Source organism: Hippocampus bargibanti, linkage group LG18 (genome assembly GCF_051943395.1).
Source record: "Hippocampus bargibanti isolate YZ-2025 linkage group LG18, ASM5194339v1, whole genome shotgun sequence".
In the NCBI taxonomy this organism is placed as follows: Eukaryota; Metazoa; Chordata; class Actinopteri; order Syngnathiformes; family Syngnathidae; genus Hippocampus; species Hippocampus bargibanti.
In genome coordinates, this window is record NC_142751.1 from 8985009 (window position 1) to 9004130 (window position 19122).

General features: G+C 41.0%; 1 protein-coding gene and 1 long non-coding RNA gene across 10 annotated transcripts in view; one reads left to right on the forward strand and one right to left on the reverse strand.

Moving 5' to 3' along the window:
- Positions 1–19122, forward strand: part of nedd4l (NEDD4 like E3 ubiquitin protein ligase) — a 44418-nt gene that overhangs the window by 290 nt on the left and 25006 nt on the right. For 4 of the 9 annotated variants that reach the window (XM_089020741.1, XM_089020738.1, XM_089020740.1 and 1 more), the window contains exons 1-5: positions 1–34; positions 2092–2165; positions 7101–7182; positions 9448–9486; positions 9988–10041. The exon at positions 1–34 is cut by the window's left edge. In XM_089020741.1, the coding sequence (XP_088876867.1) occupies positions 1–34; positions 2092–2165; positions 7101–7182; positions 9448–9486; positions 9988–10041 (283 nt within the window). Of the gene's footprint in view, positions 35–2091; positions 2166–7100; positions 7183–9447; positions 9487–9987; positions 10042–15318; positions 17020–19122 lie in introns of those variants that run through there. The other 5 variants (XM_089020732.1, XM_089020733.1, XM_089020736.1 and 2 more) reach the window with 3 other exon arrangements.
- LOC148884482 (uncharacterized) lies at positions 61–3101 on the reverse strand. The gene is made up of 3 exons (XR_016118308.1): positions 2961–3101; positions 632–691; positions 61–210 (listed from the first exon to the last, which is right to left on the reverse strand). It is a non-coding gene; the product is annotated as an uncharacterized LOC148884482 (long non-coding RNA).

A 19122-nucleotide genomic window follows, 5' to 3' on the forward strand; every position in this document is an offset into this window, starting at 1 on the left:
TTACGAGCCGATCTACGGTCTGTCAGAAGATGAGGTAAGCCTTGTCCATTGTGCAGCGACACAGCCCCACCGATGCTGCCGCCGATGCTAACACCAATCAAGCTAGGCAGCCCTCAACCAAATGCCATAGTAATGTTGAGGCAGCTGTCTTCTTTCCTCCTAAAATCCCCCCTCAGTTGTTTTCCTCCGCTTCTGCGTCTATCAATGCACCTAAATAACCAAAGAAAATAATCATAACAACAGCAAACAAAAGAGCCTCTCCTCCACTCCGTATTCAGTATCAGTGCACACAGATCCGACCTTGTTGTTTACATGGGGCATGTAGGAGAACAACCGTTTAATAAACAACTGAAAAATGCATAACATTTCCATAAACGTTAATTTCAAACACTGTTAACGCATCAACCGAATGGGAGCTGTCCCAACGTCGAATCAACAGGCTAGAGCCGCTAGACGCTAGGTGCTTAGATAGTACAGTATTTGCCTATTGGTTTCATCAGTTCAGTTAGTAAACAATGTGAGAACGAATCACAAAGGCACACAATATCGATTCCAAGGGCAAATTACAATAAAAAAACCGACAACATATTTTAGATGGACCACATGGCTCAAATATAAGACATTGACATACCCATGTTTTCTCGAGCGGGCTATGATTTTCTTCATAATTAGATGAAATGAGTTGAATATTCTGTGAAGATAGATCAGGAAAAAAACCAGGAAGTAAATAGCTGAGAATGGCAAAGATCGGAGTTGGATGAAATGCATTCTTGAGGAACGCATGCTTGCAAATTGCAGACGTAAATAATATTAACACCACTTATTTCCCATAACATGTCTCTTTTAAAATCAAACACAAATATCTCCCCATTCTCTTTTGTGATATACACATATACACAAACGCATATTTGTTTTTGTATTTTTTTTTTGCCATGATCGGCAAAATTTAAACAAATGACAAGGCGTGCACTTTGTGTGTGGTGGCTAGGCACTCATTACAGCAACACTTTCTCACGCCTCTATTATCTCCTGCACTATGATAATAATTGATCATAATATTTCAGTTTTAATTGCGAGGCTCATCTGAGTTATTGACTCAATTGTTTGTCGTATTTTACAAGATTATCATTGACCCTCTTCTGTCAGTCGTTATGAGAAAGTAGCAGCATGTAGGCTTGCCATTCATTCTACCGCATAGTGAACTCCAGTGAGGCTTGGCTATCCTTCTGTCATTCAATGCACTGTTGCCACAAGACGGGAAATTATCCCAAGACGCCGGAGGCCGTAAAATCCTTCTCGGTTCAGTAACGTGACACCAGTTGCAAGTAAAAGCTGAATCATCTTGTGCCTTTTGTCTCAACTGTGCCAAAGTGCCTTTTTGAAAGAAAAAAAGGGAATGTGTGATGAGAAAACTGCCACGCACATTTTTTTCCCTGAACAGAGGCCATAGAAGTCAATTATGGTGTGATAATGTTGCACTTCGGTTGGCCTGCCGCAATTTTTTAAAATACTGAAATGCCTCGTCTTGCCGGCTACATTTATTTGAAACATTTAGCAAGAATGCTTTGAAAAGCATGCAAGTTGGATGTTAAAAGTAGTTATAGCAAGTTCTTAATAGGCGATACCCATGCCATGTGCAAGAAATGTTTGTGTGTTGTGTTAATGAACAATTCTTTCAAATTGAACACATATTCATCTGATTATGAAGCATATTGGCATTACCAGTTATTTTAACTGCGACTGCGAAAACCAAAATGGTTAGAGTTCAAGTTGGAAACAATTTCACATTGCAGTGGATTGAATCATTTGGTGTCTTTTTGAGACTCTTTCATCAAATGCACGTCGTCTCAACTCAGGTTATTAAAACCAAAACAAAATAAAACCAAAACAAATGAGTTTTGTTTGTCTTTTAAAGGTGTCAGTCATCCCCCATTATGAGTCACCATTACGCCATTACTGTGCATTGAATACTGTCGCTCTTTATTACAACTACATGTATTATCTGGGTCAGGGTCATGAAAGGAATGCCTGGTTAGCGTCGCCGATGGCACTCCAAAGGGCAAATTTTTCTGTTTCCTTTTTCTTCCGCAGAATGAAACCAGAGTGCTGCGTGTCAAGGTCATCGCGGGAATCGATCTGGCCAAGAAAGACATTATCGGAGCCAGGTGAGGTTCACTGGCTATTATTCATCAGACACACGTGGTTCGGGTTTTATGGGTCACTTGTGGATGCAGCATTTATTCATCAAATCACATAATTACACTTGTCAATCAATGAAACAATGTGCGATATGACCTCGCCTAACACATGTATACTCAGACGGCACACACAGACAACTAAACCAGCTTATGTGAACAGCATCAGCTTCCATTTACCAGATATGTTCTGAGACCATCTGCGAGGTGCCTCCGGAAGTACAATGTACGAGTTGATCTGTGATGTTGCTAAGCAACAGAGGGAAATGTCACGTTGTACTTTTTGTTCATAAGGAAGTTTGCGCTGGCCACGGTTCGTCGTAACAAAGGCCTTTTCACTATTTTCTGCGGTAAAAAAATCTGGTCGTTATAATGAAGGTTACATTATAAAGGTGTTTGTTGTAAATAGAATCAACAATTGGAAAATGTGTGATGTGAAATTTTGACTTTATGAACTTTATAGAGGTGGAAACCCAAATGAAAAGAAGTTCAACTGTTACACTGTTTTTCTTTGATACAGACACTCCCCAACTTACTAACGAGATACGTTGTGAACGGTCGTTCGTAAGGTGAATTTATTTATAAGTTGCTTCAGTGCTATATTTTGTATGGAATGTATGTTTAAGGTTTATATAAGTATGTTTAAGGCTTGTTTAAGTAACTGTTCGTTTGTACTGAAAAATAAACATTTAATAAAATATATGCTATATAAAGTACAACTGGAGAGAATACGACCTATGTCAATAGAAAAATGTTTGTATGTACCTAATGGGTTGAAAGTGATCGTTCGTTCCTGGTTCATGGCTTCTCGGGGTGTTGATAGCAGAGGATGGTTAGATCAGCAGGAAGCCAGGTGTTGAACAGACTAAATTAGTTTAATCTTGTGGACAGCGGGGGCATCGTGGGGCCGGCCGAGAAGGGACAGAAAGAAAAGAGGAAGGAGGAAGGAGGAGGCGTGCGAAAGACCGCAGGGAGAGCATTTATATGACGGTCATAATAGGATGTGACATCATGTAAAGGAAGGCAGGATATGACGTATCAGGAAGTCCAAAACGTAAACAAACGATGTAAAAAGATGTTAAAAGATGTTCGTATAGCGAATTACCCCAACAGTACCAATGTTTGTAACTCGAATATTCGTAAGTAGCGGAGTGTCTGTAATACTGTAGCTCAGCTTACCCTTAGACCTCATGTGATATGGTTTGCTTGAAAGTTGCTTGTTTGTTTCGTTTCCCACTTGAGGCAAGTGACCCAAGTGTTTCCATACAAAAACTAAAAAAAGAACAGAAATATTTACAAAATCCCTTTAAAGAAATGTGCCAACCCAAAATATAGTTGATCATTCTGTGACTTTCTCACTCATTGATGGTTAAAGATTTGTGAAGCGGTCAACCCATTTGTGTGAACTGTCATTATTTTTCACAGCGTTTAAGAGCTTTACCCTCCATTTGAATAAATGATTGTCATTGTATCTCTCCTATTTTTAACCCACCTCTGTTACACGTTTGCCATATAAAATCTTGTCCTGGTGCACCGCTAGTTTCAACCACAATTTGCTGTTGGACTCTGCCATTTGAATCAGCATTTCTTCCCCCGTTGAAATAATAACTTTCTAGGTGCATCATAAAAAACAAGACAAAGGAAAAGAAAATCACACTTTTGTCTTAACTCATTCACTGCCAGATGATGTGCAAAAATGTGTCCACTCCATTGCCAGGGTTATTGTCATTTTCACTGAAATCGCAGGACCCATAGAATGTTCAGTTTTAGTTCGTTCCTGGTTCATGGCTTCTCAGGGTGTTGATAGATTTGGAACCGAGGATGGTTAAATCAGCAGGAAGCCAGGTGTTGAACACAATAAGTTAGTTTAATCTTGTAGACAGCAGAGACATCGCGGGAGATCGGCCGAGGAGGGGCAGAAAGAAAAGAGGGCGAAAGACGAACTGGGAGAGCATTTAAGACGGACAGGGTGCGCCGCAATAGGATTTGACGTAATGGGATGTGACATCATGTAAAGGCAGGCAGGATGACGTATCAGGAAGTCCAAAATAAAAACAATGATGCAAAAAGATGTTTAAAGATGTTCGTATAGCAAATTACCCCAACAAAGGTCTGACTACCGCTTTATCGGCACTCTCCGCAACAAAAACCAAACAAATTCGGGAATGGCGCTAAACGTCACACATTTCAATTCACGAATACATTCGGGAATGGCAATGAATTAGTTAATTGTATAACCTCAGAAGGTCACAAAATAGAAATAGTCTCTTGTGTCTGACCTGGGAAATAATTTTGAGTTTGGACTCATATTTTGTCTTTCCTCAACATAACCTAATGACTTCATCAGTGCAGCATAAATAAAAAAAATCTAACAAGCCAAAGAAAGAGCAAATCACACTTTTGTCTTACTTGTATCATATCAGTTGTTCATAAAATGAAAATAGTCTCTTGTGTCAGACTTGGCAAAAAATGTCAGCTTTTCATTGATATTTTGACTTTCTCTGTCCTAATTTTATGTCCAAATTTGATGTCAAGTTTCCTTGTCGTAATCTTATGTCCAAGTCATGTACCATATTTTCCGGTGTATAAGGTGCACCCATAAAACCTTAATTTTCTTCAAAAGATGACCCTGCGCCTTATACACAGGTGTACCTTATATGTGAAGTAATATTAGCCACAACAGGTCTCGCAACTCCTGTCTGCAGCCACTGACTTAGAAGTCATGCGTAACCCCAGCCTTACTGTAGTAATAATAATAATAATAATACTTATTTATAAGCGCCTTTCGAAACTAGTGCCTTATAATATGGTGTTCCGTATATTTGGAAAATTATTATATATTCATATACTATATTTGGAAAACATTTGTCATTCATTTCAGTCCCGCTGGTGTCCCGTTCTGCACTGCAAAGTGCAAGCATGACATTTGGGTTGTCCTCAATTTCCCTTTTCTTGCTTGCTTTGCAAAAACACCAATTAATTATTAATGCACCACCGCACCAACAGTCAATGCGTAACCTGCTATCTTGCCTCGCATGGTCAATGCAAATGTATTGATCTAGATTCGACTGTGATTCGGCATTGTGTTTAGGTTGTGTTATTTCTGTTATGAAAAAAAAAGTCTATGAACAAAATTTTGGTGTGACCGAAATGTTGCATCCCAACACAGGATGGGAAAACACAACGGTGATTCAAGGGTACCAAATCAATTGTTGTGAATTTTCAACTTTCTGGGTTGGCTGTTGTGCTAGATAACCGTATTCTGGTTCTTTGTTCACATTATATATGTTCAACTGCTGACTAAGATGTTTTGAGCGGGTTCTTATTTTTTATCAAATTATTTTGAAGCCATCAAGCGACAAAGACGAATGAGTTGTCAGTGACTTGACAACATAACGATCCATTTGTACAGTATCTGTTTCGTCAGAGCACAGAAGCTGAGAAATGCGCACTTAGACGCAGCGGGGGTCCTTCAGGCAATAATAACAGGAATCCGCAATCAAGTTGAGCTCCTCTGGGCGTGGTAGAAAGAGGACTAGAAAGTTCAAACGCAGGGCTGCAATTTAATTGGATTTCAAAAATAAATAAAACAGAGTCATGACGTGCTGTGTCGTACCGTAATAAACAACACAGTAATTTGCTAAGATGCAGGCACATACAAATATGGCGGTTTCCTTTTACTTTTACTTTTACTAAAGTGGTGAGACTTCCTGAGCTGAGCTTTTATCCAGATCTTTTCTCTGGATGTCCTCCTTCCACCTTTCACCTTTTTTTAAAAAAATTTAAATAATGCTAGCGCCTTATCTGGAAACGCTCTTCCTATTTTTAGCCCTGCAACTGCATCCATAAGATAGTGTATCCCTTATCTCAGAGTTTCCAAAGGCAAGTAGTTTTTTTTATCTGGGTAAACTGCAATTTTTACAGACAGCTCTGTGTGACACAGCCCTTCCCGTAAAAGGAATTTTTTTCATTCAGTTTGTGAGAAATAAAGCACAGAAACGTCAATATCATTTAGACCTGTCTTTTGTGGACTAGATTTCTTTTATGTTGTTATGTCGGGTGGGTCACTTGTGGATGCAGCATTTATTCATCATTTGAGTTATTCTGGGTTGGGTGAACGCTGGCGCATGTGGCTGCCGCTGCTCACCCACAGAAAAACGTGTCTTGTAATTGTAAAGTGACCTTGAGAGTTTTGAAAGGCGCTTAGAAATGAAATTTATTATTATTATTATTATTATTATTATTATTATTATTATTATTATTATTATTATTATTATTATTTATTATGTCTATCGGGGATTCAAAATACAGTATGACCAAATCAACAGCACCCTGAACTTGTTTTTTTTAACTCATTCACTGCCATTCCCGAATTTATTCGGAAATTGAAAACATGAAATGGAGCGCCATTCCCAAATTTGTTCGGGTTTTGGTTGCCGATAAAGCACTACTCAGACCTCTGGCAATGTTTTTGCTTCCCACGAGGGAGCAGCATTTTCCTTTTGCACAACCGCCCCCATTTCAAGCTCAGATAACTCCATATAAATTTAGAATTAACTCTTTTTTTCCTGATAAAAGAGGAGAGTCTAAGGTTTCGAATGCTGTATTGAATATTTATGTAGTCCTAAAAATCAATATTCTGTCGGTCCTGGAATTTTTGTGAAAAACACAAAAACCCTGGCATTGCAGTGTACACATCGTCTGGCAGTGAATGAGTTAATCAGAATCAATAATGTAATCACAGTCAGATTGATGAAAAATATTCTTTAAAAAAGTGCTTAAATATTCAAGGTCGTCTGAAAAATTAGATGTTACGATAGTTTCCACTCTGCGGCTTGTAGTGATCGGCTAATGAGTTAACTTCTAAATTCTGAGATTTTTTTGTGTGTGTGTGTCTGTTTCCAGTGACCCCTACGTTAAACTCTCCCTCTATGTCACCGACGAAACGCGAGAGCTTGCCTTGGTCCAGACAAAAACAATCAAAAAGGTAAGTATTGAGCTGACATTATGCGGCTTCTTCTCTGCCTCTGCGTTTGCGTGAGCTCTAATTTGCTTTGACTTCATCAGATTAGCCACGCCTGATCTAATCATGTCCTCCCGCACAATTACTGTCCCGCTGCTTATGTTTGTCTCCACTCACCCGACTGTTTCCTGCCCCTTATCCTTCAGGAAATGTTACTGGAGGCTAATGCTACCTACTTCCTCAAATAGTGACAATATCTTTTAATAGACACTGTGCCCCAATTGAATACCGCAAGTCACTTAATACAAATAAATACCCCCCGTCCAACTGACACCTTTCTTTTGTCAATCGAAGACCATTGCTATCCAAAGCAGCAGCACTTATGGAAACAAGTGACAGTGGTTGATAGCTAGTTTAATTGTCAATAGCATTACTTATGCAGTTTTGTATTTACTCGCCAAACCGCTTCGTCTCCCACTATGACTTCTCTCCGTATGTCTGTGTGTGACCCACATGCACAGTTGTGGTAAATTGGGATCATACGAAAACAGAAGCACTGTGCCCAGTGTCCTGGCTATCCGGCATAGCAGCACAGTCTCAGTTAGCGCTCATTTCAACCTAAAATAATTAATATGATGCAAACCTGTCTTCCATGGCAGCACAGGAGTGATAAAGAAGCATCTAATTTCTTATCTAGGGACAATTATTTTCAGAAGCTCCCTTAAAGGACACCACTTTTTTGTTTACTAACTGACATCAGAAAAACGTTTTATAGCATCTAAAATACACAAAACACACAGTGTGATATTTTAGTCAAATGCAAAACACCAATAAAAATGACTTAAAGTGTCTAAAAACTACTTCAATTTGAAACCGGAAGTGGCCAGTTTCAGAAGGTACTGCCCCCTTGTTCGTGATGTCACGCCAAGACATCTTGCCTTGCTCAAGAATCAAAACAATGGCTTCAGATTCGGAGAAAATGCTTTCTTGTTACTCATCCACTTATGAATATGATTCAAATAGTACCGAAGAGGAAAGCATATATGTTTGCAATCGATTAAATAATTTATTCCGTGTCATTTTGAGGTATTTGGGGGGGAAATGTGGCACCCAAAAAAGACAGAAGATGGAGACAAAGCTCCGTGGAAATGGGCTGATTTTTTTCCTTGGAATTTTTGTCAGCGAATATCAAATAGTTGCTCGGTGCAACATACAACGATTCACCATCGCGTTATTTATGTGTTTTCCTTCTAATTTCGCCATCAACACGGATCAACACGAAGTTTTCAGACCAAACAAAGTACTGCAAAATGCATTGACGTGATGAAAGGACTGCTACAGTGTGTCCTTTCTCGGTCAGGGGCGTTCCTTCCGTGACGTGACGTGAGGACTCGTCACCAACTCAAAAACAAGACTTCCGAAATATTCAGTGCAAGTCTTAAAACGTCAAATCTAGCTATATGAGGTGGAATCTTTGTGAAATACGCTCAGTAGAAGCCATTTGAAGCGATTTTACTAATTATGGACACAACTTGTCTGAAGGCGTCGGTTGTCCTTTAAGCACACTGAATCAAGAACAAGCTACAAAATCTATACCTAGGATGCCCTTTTTCTTGCAGCATTTATGTATTTTCTTCGCCATGACAAATTGTGTAGCGATTAATGCTCGTGTTGTTTAATATTAGAAATATGAGTTTGTACAAATCAAAGATTGTTGTGGAGTCTCATTCATGTCTCTGAAAACCGACTGTGAGCTCTAACGTGGGTCACTTTCCGTGTTCTTCTGAGCAAAGCATTAGCTACGATTAACTTTACTTCAGCCAACATGATGTTGCTGCCACCAGCCGATCAAGCAGGCAGACTGTACCACAGCCCCCCCGCCCCCCACACACACATACAGGCAAACCTATACTGCCAGTGGCCAAGGATATAAATAACTTCCAATACACTGCTCATGTGGAGCAGAAAAAAAAAGAAGCTTCCTCCAAGTGAAGCTTTTTTTAAGTGCACCACCATTTGTGGTCTCTTTTATTACATAGATAAACCTTTAGCTTGTGGTCAGACATTGGCATTCTCAAAATTACCTCGATACATGCCTTGTTAATCTACATGGTAGGCTGTAACTCTCCATAGTTTGTCATGCGTTTCAGTTAACAATGAACATTACCTTCTTGCATTTTTCTAATAAGCACAAAAAGTACTGTATAATTCATCCTTGTAATTTTCTTGAGAAGCTATATGCAATATATTTCATTGCCAGACTAACCTTTGGTTTCCTTGATGTTCTAGACGCTCAATCCTAAATGGAACGAGGAATTCTACTTCAGGGTGAGCATCACTTTTTTTTAGATGTCTTTATTTTTTTATTTTTTGCTTTTAATCTCACCTGTTACTTTCCATTTTTACTTTCTACATTTATTCTGTTTCACCGTTCTATATCACGTAATAGGGAAGCGAAGTTGACTGGGGAATATTCTACTGTATGTGGAATTAACATTGAGGCATATCGATAAAGTCATATCTTACGTACCCTTATCAAAAGTTGCCTTTTGTTTCAACTCGCTTTTCTGTATAAACACGGAGGAAAAAAATGTCACAACCATGGTGTAAAGTTGAGTCCATCAGAAATTTTATGTCACACCAGATGCTCCCATTGTCATCAAATTATCTGACTGTGCCACGTCATCTGCGTGAAAATCTGTCAGTATCCGACTTTGCTGAGCAATGTTTGAAAGGTTAAGGCAGATAAAATGAGCTTTGATAATGCTGCGTTTATGCACATCGCTCCAGTAGACATTCTTGACACCATTGCTTTTGTCGCCAATGCAGGTGTGTCCACAGAATCACCGGCTCCTCTTTGAGGTGTTTGATGAAAACAGATTGGTAAGTGTTCCCCCCCATCATCCGTTTCCTTCTTCACGTCTTGCCATTTTCACAGCCTATGTTATCGATCTGTATATTTAGTTTCAACCGCTGAACACATTATGCCGGGTTACTTTTTTTCCCTCCCCATTATTTGGCTTTTACAAATAGCTGCAGTTTCCATTGTCGTCATCATCAGAATTTTGCCAATACTGCCTTATGGTTTCCATATCTTTCAAATTTAATATGATGATAATAAAACTGATGTTGCTAATGACCCTTTGACTACATTCTAACATAGCAAATTTGTATTTTCATGGGGAAAGAAGTGGCACTTTCGTTGGACTGAACGAAGACTGTTGTGTTGTAACAACGTCCCTCCTGTTTGTTTGACTTGTGAAGCTAAGTATGTGATCACTGTAAAGCTGGATCTCCAAAGTCCGGCCCGGGGCCAAATGCTGATCTTGGTGAATTTCCATCCGGCCCGCGGGCCTCCGTCATAAAATCAGCGAGGTCTGGCACGCATGTAGAATTAATACATCGGGCAGTGCTGCCATTTAGAGTCTCAATTAGGAACAGCAAATTAGTAAGAGTACTGTACAGTGATACCTCAGCTCACGAACATAATTGGTTCACAGAAAGTGTGTGTGAGGCAAAAGGTTTGTTTGCTGAACATTTATTTCCCATAAGAAACCATTAAATATTAGAATAATCCAGTCCCAGGTCCCCATAAAACATAATTTTCGACTAAATTAGCCTTAAAACTACACAAAATATAGCCTATTTTATGTATAATAAATGTGCTATTGTATTGTAATTAAAGTAATAAACTGTACTATATAATAAAGTGGTTTTATTTACCTTTGTGATGGTACGTCTGTGTAAGCTCTCAGTCGTACAGGAGTGGTCCATCGATGAGAAGGTTTCTTCAGCCGTCATCTGTACAAAAGTGAAGGTTTCGGACGTTTCGCCTCCTATCCAAGAGACTTCGTCAGCGAACTAAAGTCTGACTGGTCGTATCGGCCCCATTTATATATCCCTAATGTCCAGACCTAGTGGCGCCGGACACAGCTATGATAGGTCCCTACTCTCAGGTTGGGGGGCCTCAATCGGCAGTACATTTGCACCTAAAAGCTACTAACCACTCATTTGACGACAATGACGTTAAAATCTTAGCGAAAGAACATAGATGGTTTGAAAGGGGGGTAAAAGAGGCGATTCTTATAAAACAACAAAATCCTTCATTAAACCGGTCGGGTGGTGTGAGGTTCAATTTGGATCGTTCATACAATAGCCTGCTCAGGCAAAACAGGTTAGGCAACTTTCGCAATGCTGATGAGGGTCGTTATGCTGATGAGGTGATACCGGGGGGAGTGGGGGTAATAGGCCAATCGTTAGTCAGGAATGTAGGAACAATCAGTGGGGCCACAGGGGGGGGTCCCGCGCCCCCCCCAACCTGAGAGTAGGGACCTATCATAGCTGTGTCCGGCGCCACTAGGTCTGGACATTAGGGATATATAAATGGGGCCGATACGACCAGTCAGACTTTAGTTCGCTGACGAAGTCTCTTGGATAGGAGGCGAAACGTCCGAAACCTTCACTTTTGTACAGATGACGGCTGAAGAAACCTTCTCATCTTTGTGATGGTAGTTGATGGCTTGATGGAATGGAGTGGGAAGAGGAGGGAAGTAGGGAGTTACTGTTTGCAAAGAAAGTCACCTTCCGTAAGGACTGTAGGTAACTCAACCAGCGGTGTGGCTTCTCTTCTTTGCTTCTTTCAAGATGACTATGCTTTTTGCTGACTAAAAACATCTTAATTGACACCTTTTGCTTTCTGAGTTATAAGGTAGCAATGGTAGACTTGGCGTACTGGGACGCTAAGTCACACAAACACACACCTCGTTCGTGTTTTTCAATGATCTTCTTCTGCTCGATCGTAATTTTCTTTAATGTCTTCTTAGGCTTAACACTAGCTTGTGGGGGAGTCTTTTTCGGTAGCAAAAGTGCACTCAATATGGTCCAAAATGTCGATCAAACACGAGCCACGTCCGCACTCAAAGAAAGGGGGTGACGAACTGTGACGCCGTGGTCTGGTTTCGTCTGCCGAATACTAGTTCATCAGTAGAGATTATATGCTTGCGAATTTAATGTTCTTGAGGCGAAAAGTTCGTGAGCTGAAGCGTTCGTCAGCGGAGGTATTACTGTACTTAGCTGAATGAGACCCTCAATTTTCTGAAATGGCGACAATGTCTTCTGTTCAATTGTTAAAAAAAGTTAAGTCTGTGTTAAAGTGAAGTGAATATTAAATTTCAATTAAATTTTGATATGCATGTTTCAAATGAACCAAAACACATGCTTAAAATAGCTGAAATTAACCCTCATATTATGTTGAAAAAAATGTGTGGGTCATTCATACCCAAATGTAAAAATCCAAGTCAAATAATCGGTGAGATCAGCAGCAACTGTTTCTTAGATGTTATAAACATACAGTAAAGTCTCGTTATATCGATAGTACCGCTTATTACGATACTATTTCTATGACCGCAAGGAGAAAATTACATGCGCGCAGGGTCGGATATATCGATAGTCCCGGTTATATCTATATTTTTCGGACTCCCGAGAATATCGATATAACGAGACTTTACTGTACTTGAAAAGAGAGACAACATACTTTCTATTCCATTGGGATATTTTAGAACGCTTTTCAAGAAACGAAAAGGAAAGGATATCCAGTGCTTTCGTCAACACAAAAATGGAAATGGGTAAAATTGACCCCTTAACATAATGAGGGTTAAAATAAAAAAGCAAATGTGAAAAAAATAATGTATTAAAATTAAGTACTGTTATATGTAAAGAACGTCCGCCAAGGTTGCCCCCGTCCCTACATTTTTAACACACCAAATCTGGCCCCCTTTGCAAAAAGTCTGGACAACCTTGCCGTCAAGGCTCCATATAATTTCAAGGGCTGCATCAATTAAAAACAATACAAATGGGTCATGCTGTCGAATCCACTGTTTCACATACCTTCATTAACCTTGATTTCAAAGCAATCCTGACCGAGTGGGTTTCTTTAGAAAGACTTTCCGCGAAGCAGGTGTTGGACTATTGTGATGATTTTTCTGTAACTTTAGCTCGAGGAAGGTCATTCCGGTGATGTTTGGTCGAACCATTAGTGGATTCTTCCCAGGATGCAATCCATAGCTCTGACTGGATAAGCCCTTCTTAAAAAGCCTTGCCAAGATTTTTTTGGGGTGAGTTGATGAACACCAAATACTAACTTGGTCTCTGCAGGGTCATAAAAATCTTGCATTTATAATCCATGCATCTATCTATGAGTCTTGCGCCATGAACGGCAAGTGTTGTTTCTGGAACGTACCCCTTCAAGGAAAGGACAGGTCATATTTTCCCCAACATAAGTGTTGTTTTGCTGTGGCAGTGGATGACACATGAAAATGGCGCTGAGGCAGCTTCAAGTCTCATTTGCTCCTTATATGTCTGAGGAAGGCTTTTCCATCTCACGGTGCACGCCGGGGCCTTTCCGCATACACTACTGCACTTTATTTTGAAGCATGTCTTTGCAATTTATATTCTGTGTCTACACAGCAGGTCCTATTAGGTCCTTTGATTCGTCCACCCGAACCTGCTTGGATGACTCTTTTGCTTCAACTAATATGTTAAGATAAGAAAGCCTTTAAAGGACAACCGACGTCACTTTTGTTTCCTAACTGACATCAGAAAAACGTTTTATCGCATCTAAAATACCCAAAACACGCAGTATGATATTTTTATTCAAATGCAAAACACCAATAAAAATGACTTAAAGTGTCCAAAATCTGCAAAAAATTGAGCTGCGAATTGGGCATTTTCAGAAAGTCCCGCCCCCAGTTCGTGACGTCACGCCAAGACGTCTTGCATTGCTGGAGAATCCAAACAATGGCTTCAGATTCGGAGAATATGCTTTCTTGATAGACATCCAGTTATGAATATGATTCAAATAGTTCTGAAGAGGAAAGCATACATGTTTGCAATCGATTAAAGAAGTACTTGCGTATCAATTCGAGCCGTCAGGACTGCAATGTAGCGTCCCAGAAAATGAACAAGATGGCCACCGAGCTGTTGTGAAGAATGAATCAGCCCGTTTCCACAGGCTGATAAATTCCTCACATGGAGCTTGGTCGCCCTCTTCTGGTGGCTTTTTGGTGCAACACAAGGTTTTCAGACCAAACAAGTACAGAAATCCTGGGTACCATTTTTTTTTTTAGTCCGCAAGTATCTCTTATTTTGTATCAACTGCGTTTATTTATTTATTTATTTATTTATTTATTTATTTATTTATTTATTTATTTATTCAAAGCCAAAGTCAGCTTTATTGTCAGATATGCTAATATGCATGACATACTGCGCAGATGAAATTACTGTCCTCTCGGACCCAGCGTGCAAGGCACTTAAAATGACTTTAACAAACATAATAAACACAAAAATTATTATTAGGTTATTTATTTTATTTTTCTTTGTTTATTCGTTTCTGTGATCCAGCCAGTTTGTTGGAAAAGAAAATAGATTTTTTGCTTAAATGATAAATAATATTCTAATGAGGTTAAGTCTTCTATTTTGTTTGAACGAGACTAGCCATCACCAAGTTTGGCTTTGTAGCATTTCTTTCATCCACGTCTTGTATGACATTTCTCAAAGTGGAGAGTGTCTTGCTATGCGTGACACTCTCTTCTTCTGTTTCTCTACCTCCGTCAGTATTTCCCATCTCACGATGCTCTTTGGCCCACTCGTTGGAACTTAACTTTGTTTTTTTTTTCCCCTACTGTCATTGTCTCGGTTGTCTGGTTTCCTTTTTGTGAAATGCTCACACACTTTGAGCACTGGCCAAAACAATCAAGCTGATTTTTATCCACTCTGACAAGAAGCCCTGTCGATTCTTTGCCTCGATGCCAGAAAACCTCTCCCCTCTCAATTTTACTTCAAGGCTCAATTAACTTCAATCCAAATTTCTTTTGCAGATGCACCAATGTTGCTGGTTATCAGTAGGAAGTGTTTTGACAGCCACACCCGATTTCATCATTTTCGACCAAAATAGCATCAAAAGATTTGTTGTGACTTGAGAAGCTTTTAGAATGAAAGGCACAGAGAAAATTTGCCTTATCGCCTAGGTTCCTCTTCTCGCAGATCTCTTGTTGTTGTTGTTTGCTTCTCACTGTCCTGCTGCCTTTATCAGTTTATTTTGAGCCATACAATACCTTGCCTCATCGTAGCCATGCCACAATAAATCAAAGGCATAAATAATGTTGTTGTTTTCGTAACCTGGTTGGCATTTTAATGGTCTTAATGGGCAGTCCTGAAGATAAAAAAAAATCAGTGTGACCGGGTTAGCGTGTCACTTCTTGGGTAACCCTCTACCCAGCTGGCACTTGGGGGTAGCATTGCATCGTAATGACTCATGTTGACAGAGGTGCAGGGGGGGGGGTTCATTTATAGTCACGTGACTGACAGGCAACCCCACTATCACCCAGGAAACCAGAAGCGCCCGCCGCCCTTATCCGATCATGTCAGGAATGCTGGCTGTCACTGGGCTCAGGCTATTTCTGCTCTCTGTCTCCAGTGCTTGGTCGTGCTGGGGAACACAGACCCCTTTTTACTTATTCTTTTCCATTGTCCCTTCAAGTGTCGTGTGGTTTGCAGCTCTTGTTTGTGTGGCGTGATGTCTGCCCCCCTCCTCACCCCCCTTGTCATATTTACTTCTGGAAGGAAAGTTGTGGAAGAGACTCGAGGTGGGTGGGACCTAATGGGAGCGGGGCTAATGTGAGGGGAGGAAAAACGGGGATCAGTCCTCTGTCCAGCCAAAAGAACGACGTGAGCGACTCTCGGACGACGGGACAACTGCACAGCTCTTCGGAGGGAACCGAGCCGGTCGGGCCGGACGTAAAAATGGCACGTCTGCGTCTGTATTTTGGCTCCAACCGTAGCAACACCGCTCCGGAGATACTGGAAGGAGAGGCAGACGAACAGAATGGAGACACTGATGTCGCCATGGCTCTTAATACTCAACTACCTTCTCAGGAGACCGTGGAGCAGCCAGTTCCGCCACTGGCATTGGGTTCACGTCCTGAACCGCTGCTCAAACGGAGTTCTTCAATGTTCATACCACAACTTGCAGCGTATGCCGAGCCACGGCCCACAAAAAGCTCCTCCATGCTCATCTCACTTCAGCGCTCTGATGGTTTAAGTAATGAGGATTCCAGTGACCATGCTGATGATGTCCCGCCACCCTGCTATACTCCTCCCGGACCGGCGCCTACATACACCGAAGTGTTGGATCAAGCAGATGTTCCGCGACAACCGCCTCCTCCTTACTGCGCCACAGATCATATGAACTCGCAAATATTTGTGACTGAACCAAATTTTCCAAAGCGCAGGATCTTCAGCATTGGTTCAAATGGTCAGAATGTGTATAACCGAGGACAAGGTATCAGTGTCGGTGGGATTCGTATTCGAAGGAACTCAACCGATGGTTCTGATATACGCCATCTTCGAATTTTACCCTATGGTAGTTCTGGATGGACTATGCAGCAGCAGCAGTCACCTGCTTCCAATAGTGGACCACGACGTTTTGTATTTCAGCTTCAGCAAAACCAGAAGCAAGATCTGAACCAGTGTAGGAATCTATCAGATTCACCCCAGGAGGCGCACACCAACATTGATCTTCTTAGGTCAAGCAGTGGCCGTCTTGTCCATTACCCAAGAATTAGACTGCAAAGAGGTTCATCTCCAATTGTGGTGGAGAACGCACCCAACAACGTAACAGATTGCCAGACATCTGCGCAAGATAATCAAACAATTGAGGAGAATCTGACAAAATCTAACGGTTGTACTTTTAAAATCAGTGGAGATCCTGCGCCAAGGCAGCCCCATCTCAAGATTTACTTCAACTCGAGTGGAGCTGGAGATCAGGATGTGATCCTTGGCAATGACTCCGCAACTAATTCCAAGGTAAATAACACTGGGAAAACTCTAAATGTGATTGTTTTCCCCAGATCTGTTGATTGTTACTACAAAATGACAATGTCTGGTTTTTGGTTTTGTGGTTTTACGCAGTTTATGTTGGCTACCAAATATGATCACTTGAATGTATTCTGAATATGCATTGACGATGCATGTAGTTTGACTTTGGACTCGTTGAAAAATTGCATTGAATTGTCATACGCAAATCTTGGGGGATGAATTCATTATTTTCCTTGTAGTGTGGCAAGCAGCTGGTGTATCACTTAATTGTATCCCCTCCAACCAAGATGAGGAAAGAGCTGTGCGGTGTCGACGGATGGTGATGACAATTGAGGGAGCGAGCGTATTTTTTTTTTTTTTACACTTGATGTCTGCAAGCTCCCTTACGAATTGGAAATTTCATGGACATTACCCAGTTCAGCCAGAGTTGGAAGCACTAATGAATGAATGGTTAATTTTTACGAATACACTTGTTGGATTTTTCCAAGATCTTGAAACTTGTGAGTAATCTCGACCTTGACCGGTATTCCTTGGTTCTTACTATCTTTAGACCGCCTCAAGTGTGCTTGGTGAGTTACAGAGCAGGCAGGCCGCCTGTCTTCTCTGGCTCTCCGCTAGTATGCTGCTGGATTTCATTATCTGCTTTCATGGTGATATGATGTTGGATAGCACAATTCAGAATATTGTATGGTAACAGTGTCGAGCGATCTTCCAACTTTTAAACCATATTGCTGACACTCGTTAAAGCTGCAACACCGGGGCAGTTAATTTCTTCTACAGTCCTCAAATAGACAGCAATGACAGGTCTTCCCCAAATCCCCAAGTGGGCAATTTCAAAGATCCTGAAACCCCGCATGTGTTTGTGTGTGCCAACTTCAGAATGCTCACCATTCCTTGCCGGGACCTCTCTCTCTCTCTCTCACTCTCACTCTCTCTCTCTCTCTCTCTCTCTCTCTCTCTCTCTCTCTCTCTCTCTCTCTCTCTCTCTCTCTCTCTCTCTCTCTCTCTCTCTCTCTCTCTCTCTCTCTCTCTCTCTGTCTCTCTCTCTCTCTCTGTCTCTCTCTCTGTGTCTCTCGTGACCATTCACAAAGAACTTTTAACTGACCATAGCATGGAGTCTTACAGCTATGGACCACAGGTTGCAGTAGCACCTGAAACCCATGGTGCAAATGTTTGGGCTTCCTGGATAATTCTGTGAATGGGATTTTTCTATAATTTAGGATCCAGCAACAGTGCATTTTCCATTTGCTTGGAAAAGTAGAAATAACAAAGAGCCTTCCTGAAACTTTCCACACACTGTGAGGTAAAAGATGGATCTTAACATATGTATCAACTGAAAAATAATGAGCTTTTTTTCAGAGACCAATTATTGAGTGATTCAAGTGAAACGTGTGTCTTTATATTTGCCATGGACTAATATTTCCTGGTGGTGATATCAACAAGTCTTCTGAAATCAACGGGATTAAGGAAATTGGACTCAATTTCGTTGGTGGTCTCTAAAGTAATGGAATGATGGTCTGAGAAAATAATTAGCCATCAGCATTTCTTTTCACAGAATAAAAATAGAGCATTTTTCCCCTTTGTTACTGGAGAAAAACAAAAGAGCCAGCTAGCAAAGAAGCAGGGGTGGGACAAACAGTACTGGGATGTTTGGGAGACGCAGATGGGACGTGTCCTAGTCCTGAGCACTCCATATGCTGGCAGCCCCTTTCTGCCCCCCCATCCTTCATGCTGTTGATCATTGGCGACCCCCTCCCAACCCTGAGTGTAACCTGGCCCAGGGAGGCAGCTGCATGGCTCAACTGTGACCCTTTGATGACTCTGCAATTATAGCCCACCACATACACATACCCGCAGCTTAAAATGCTCTCCTGCGTTAAAGGACACAAAAAAACAGCCGCGTCTCCCCGGGGTGCCGTTGCGCTGGCTGCTTATTGCTGTCACGAAACAGTTCAGTTTAACGTGTGACTTTTTGAGCAAGCTCATGGGATGTCTATGTTGACATGAAATCCAACCACCCCGTCAACGCTGAAGGCATTATTCACTTAATTTCATTCATAGGCTGCTTTTCAAAACAAAGTGTGAGGTGAA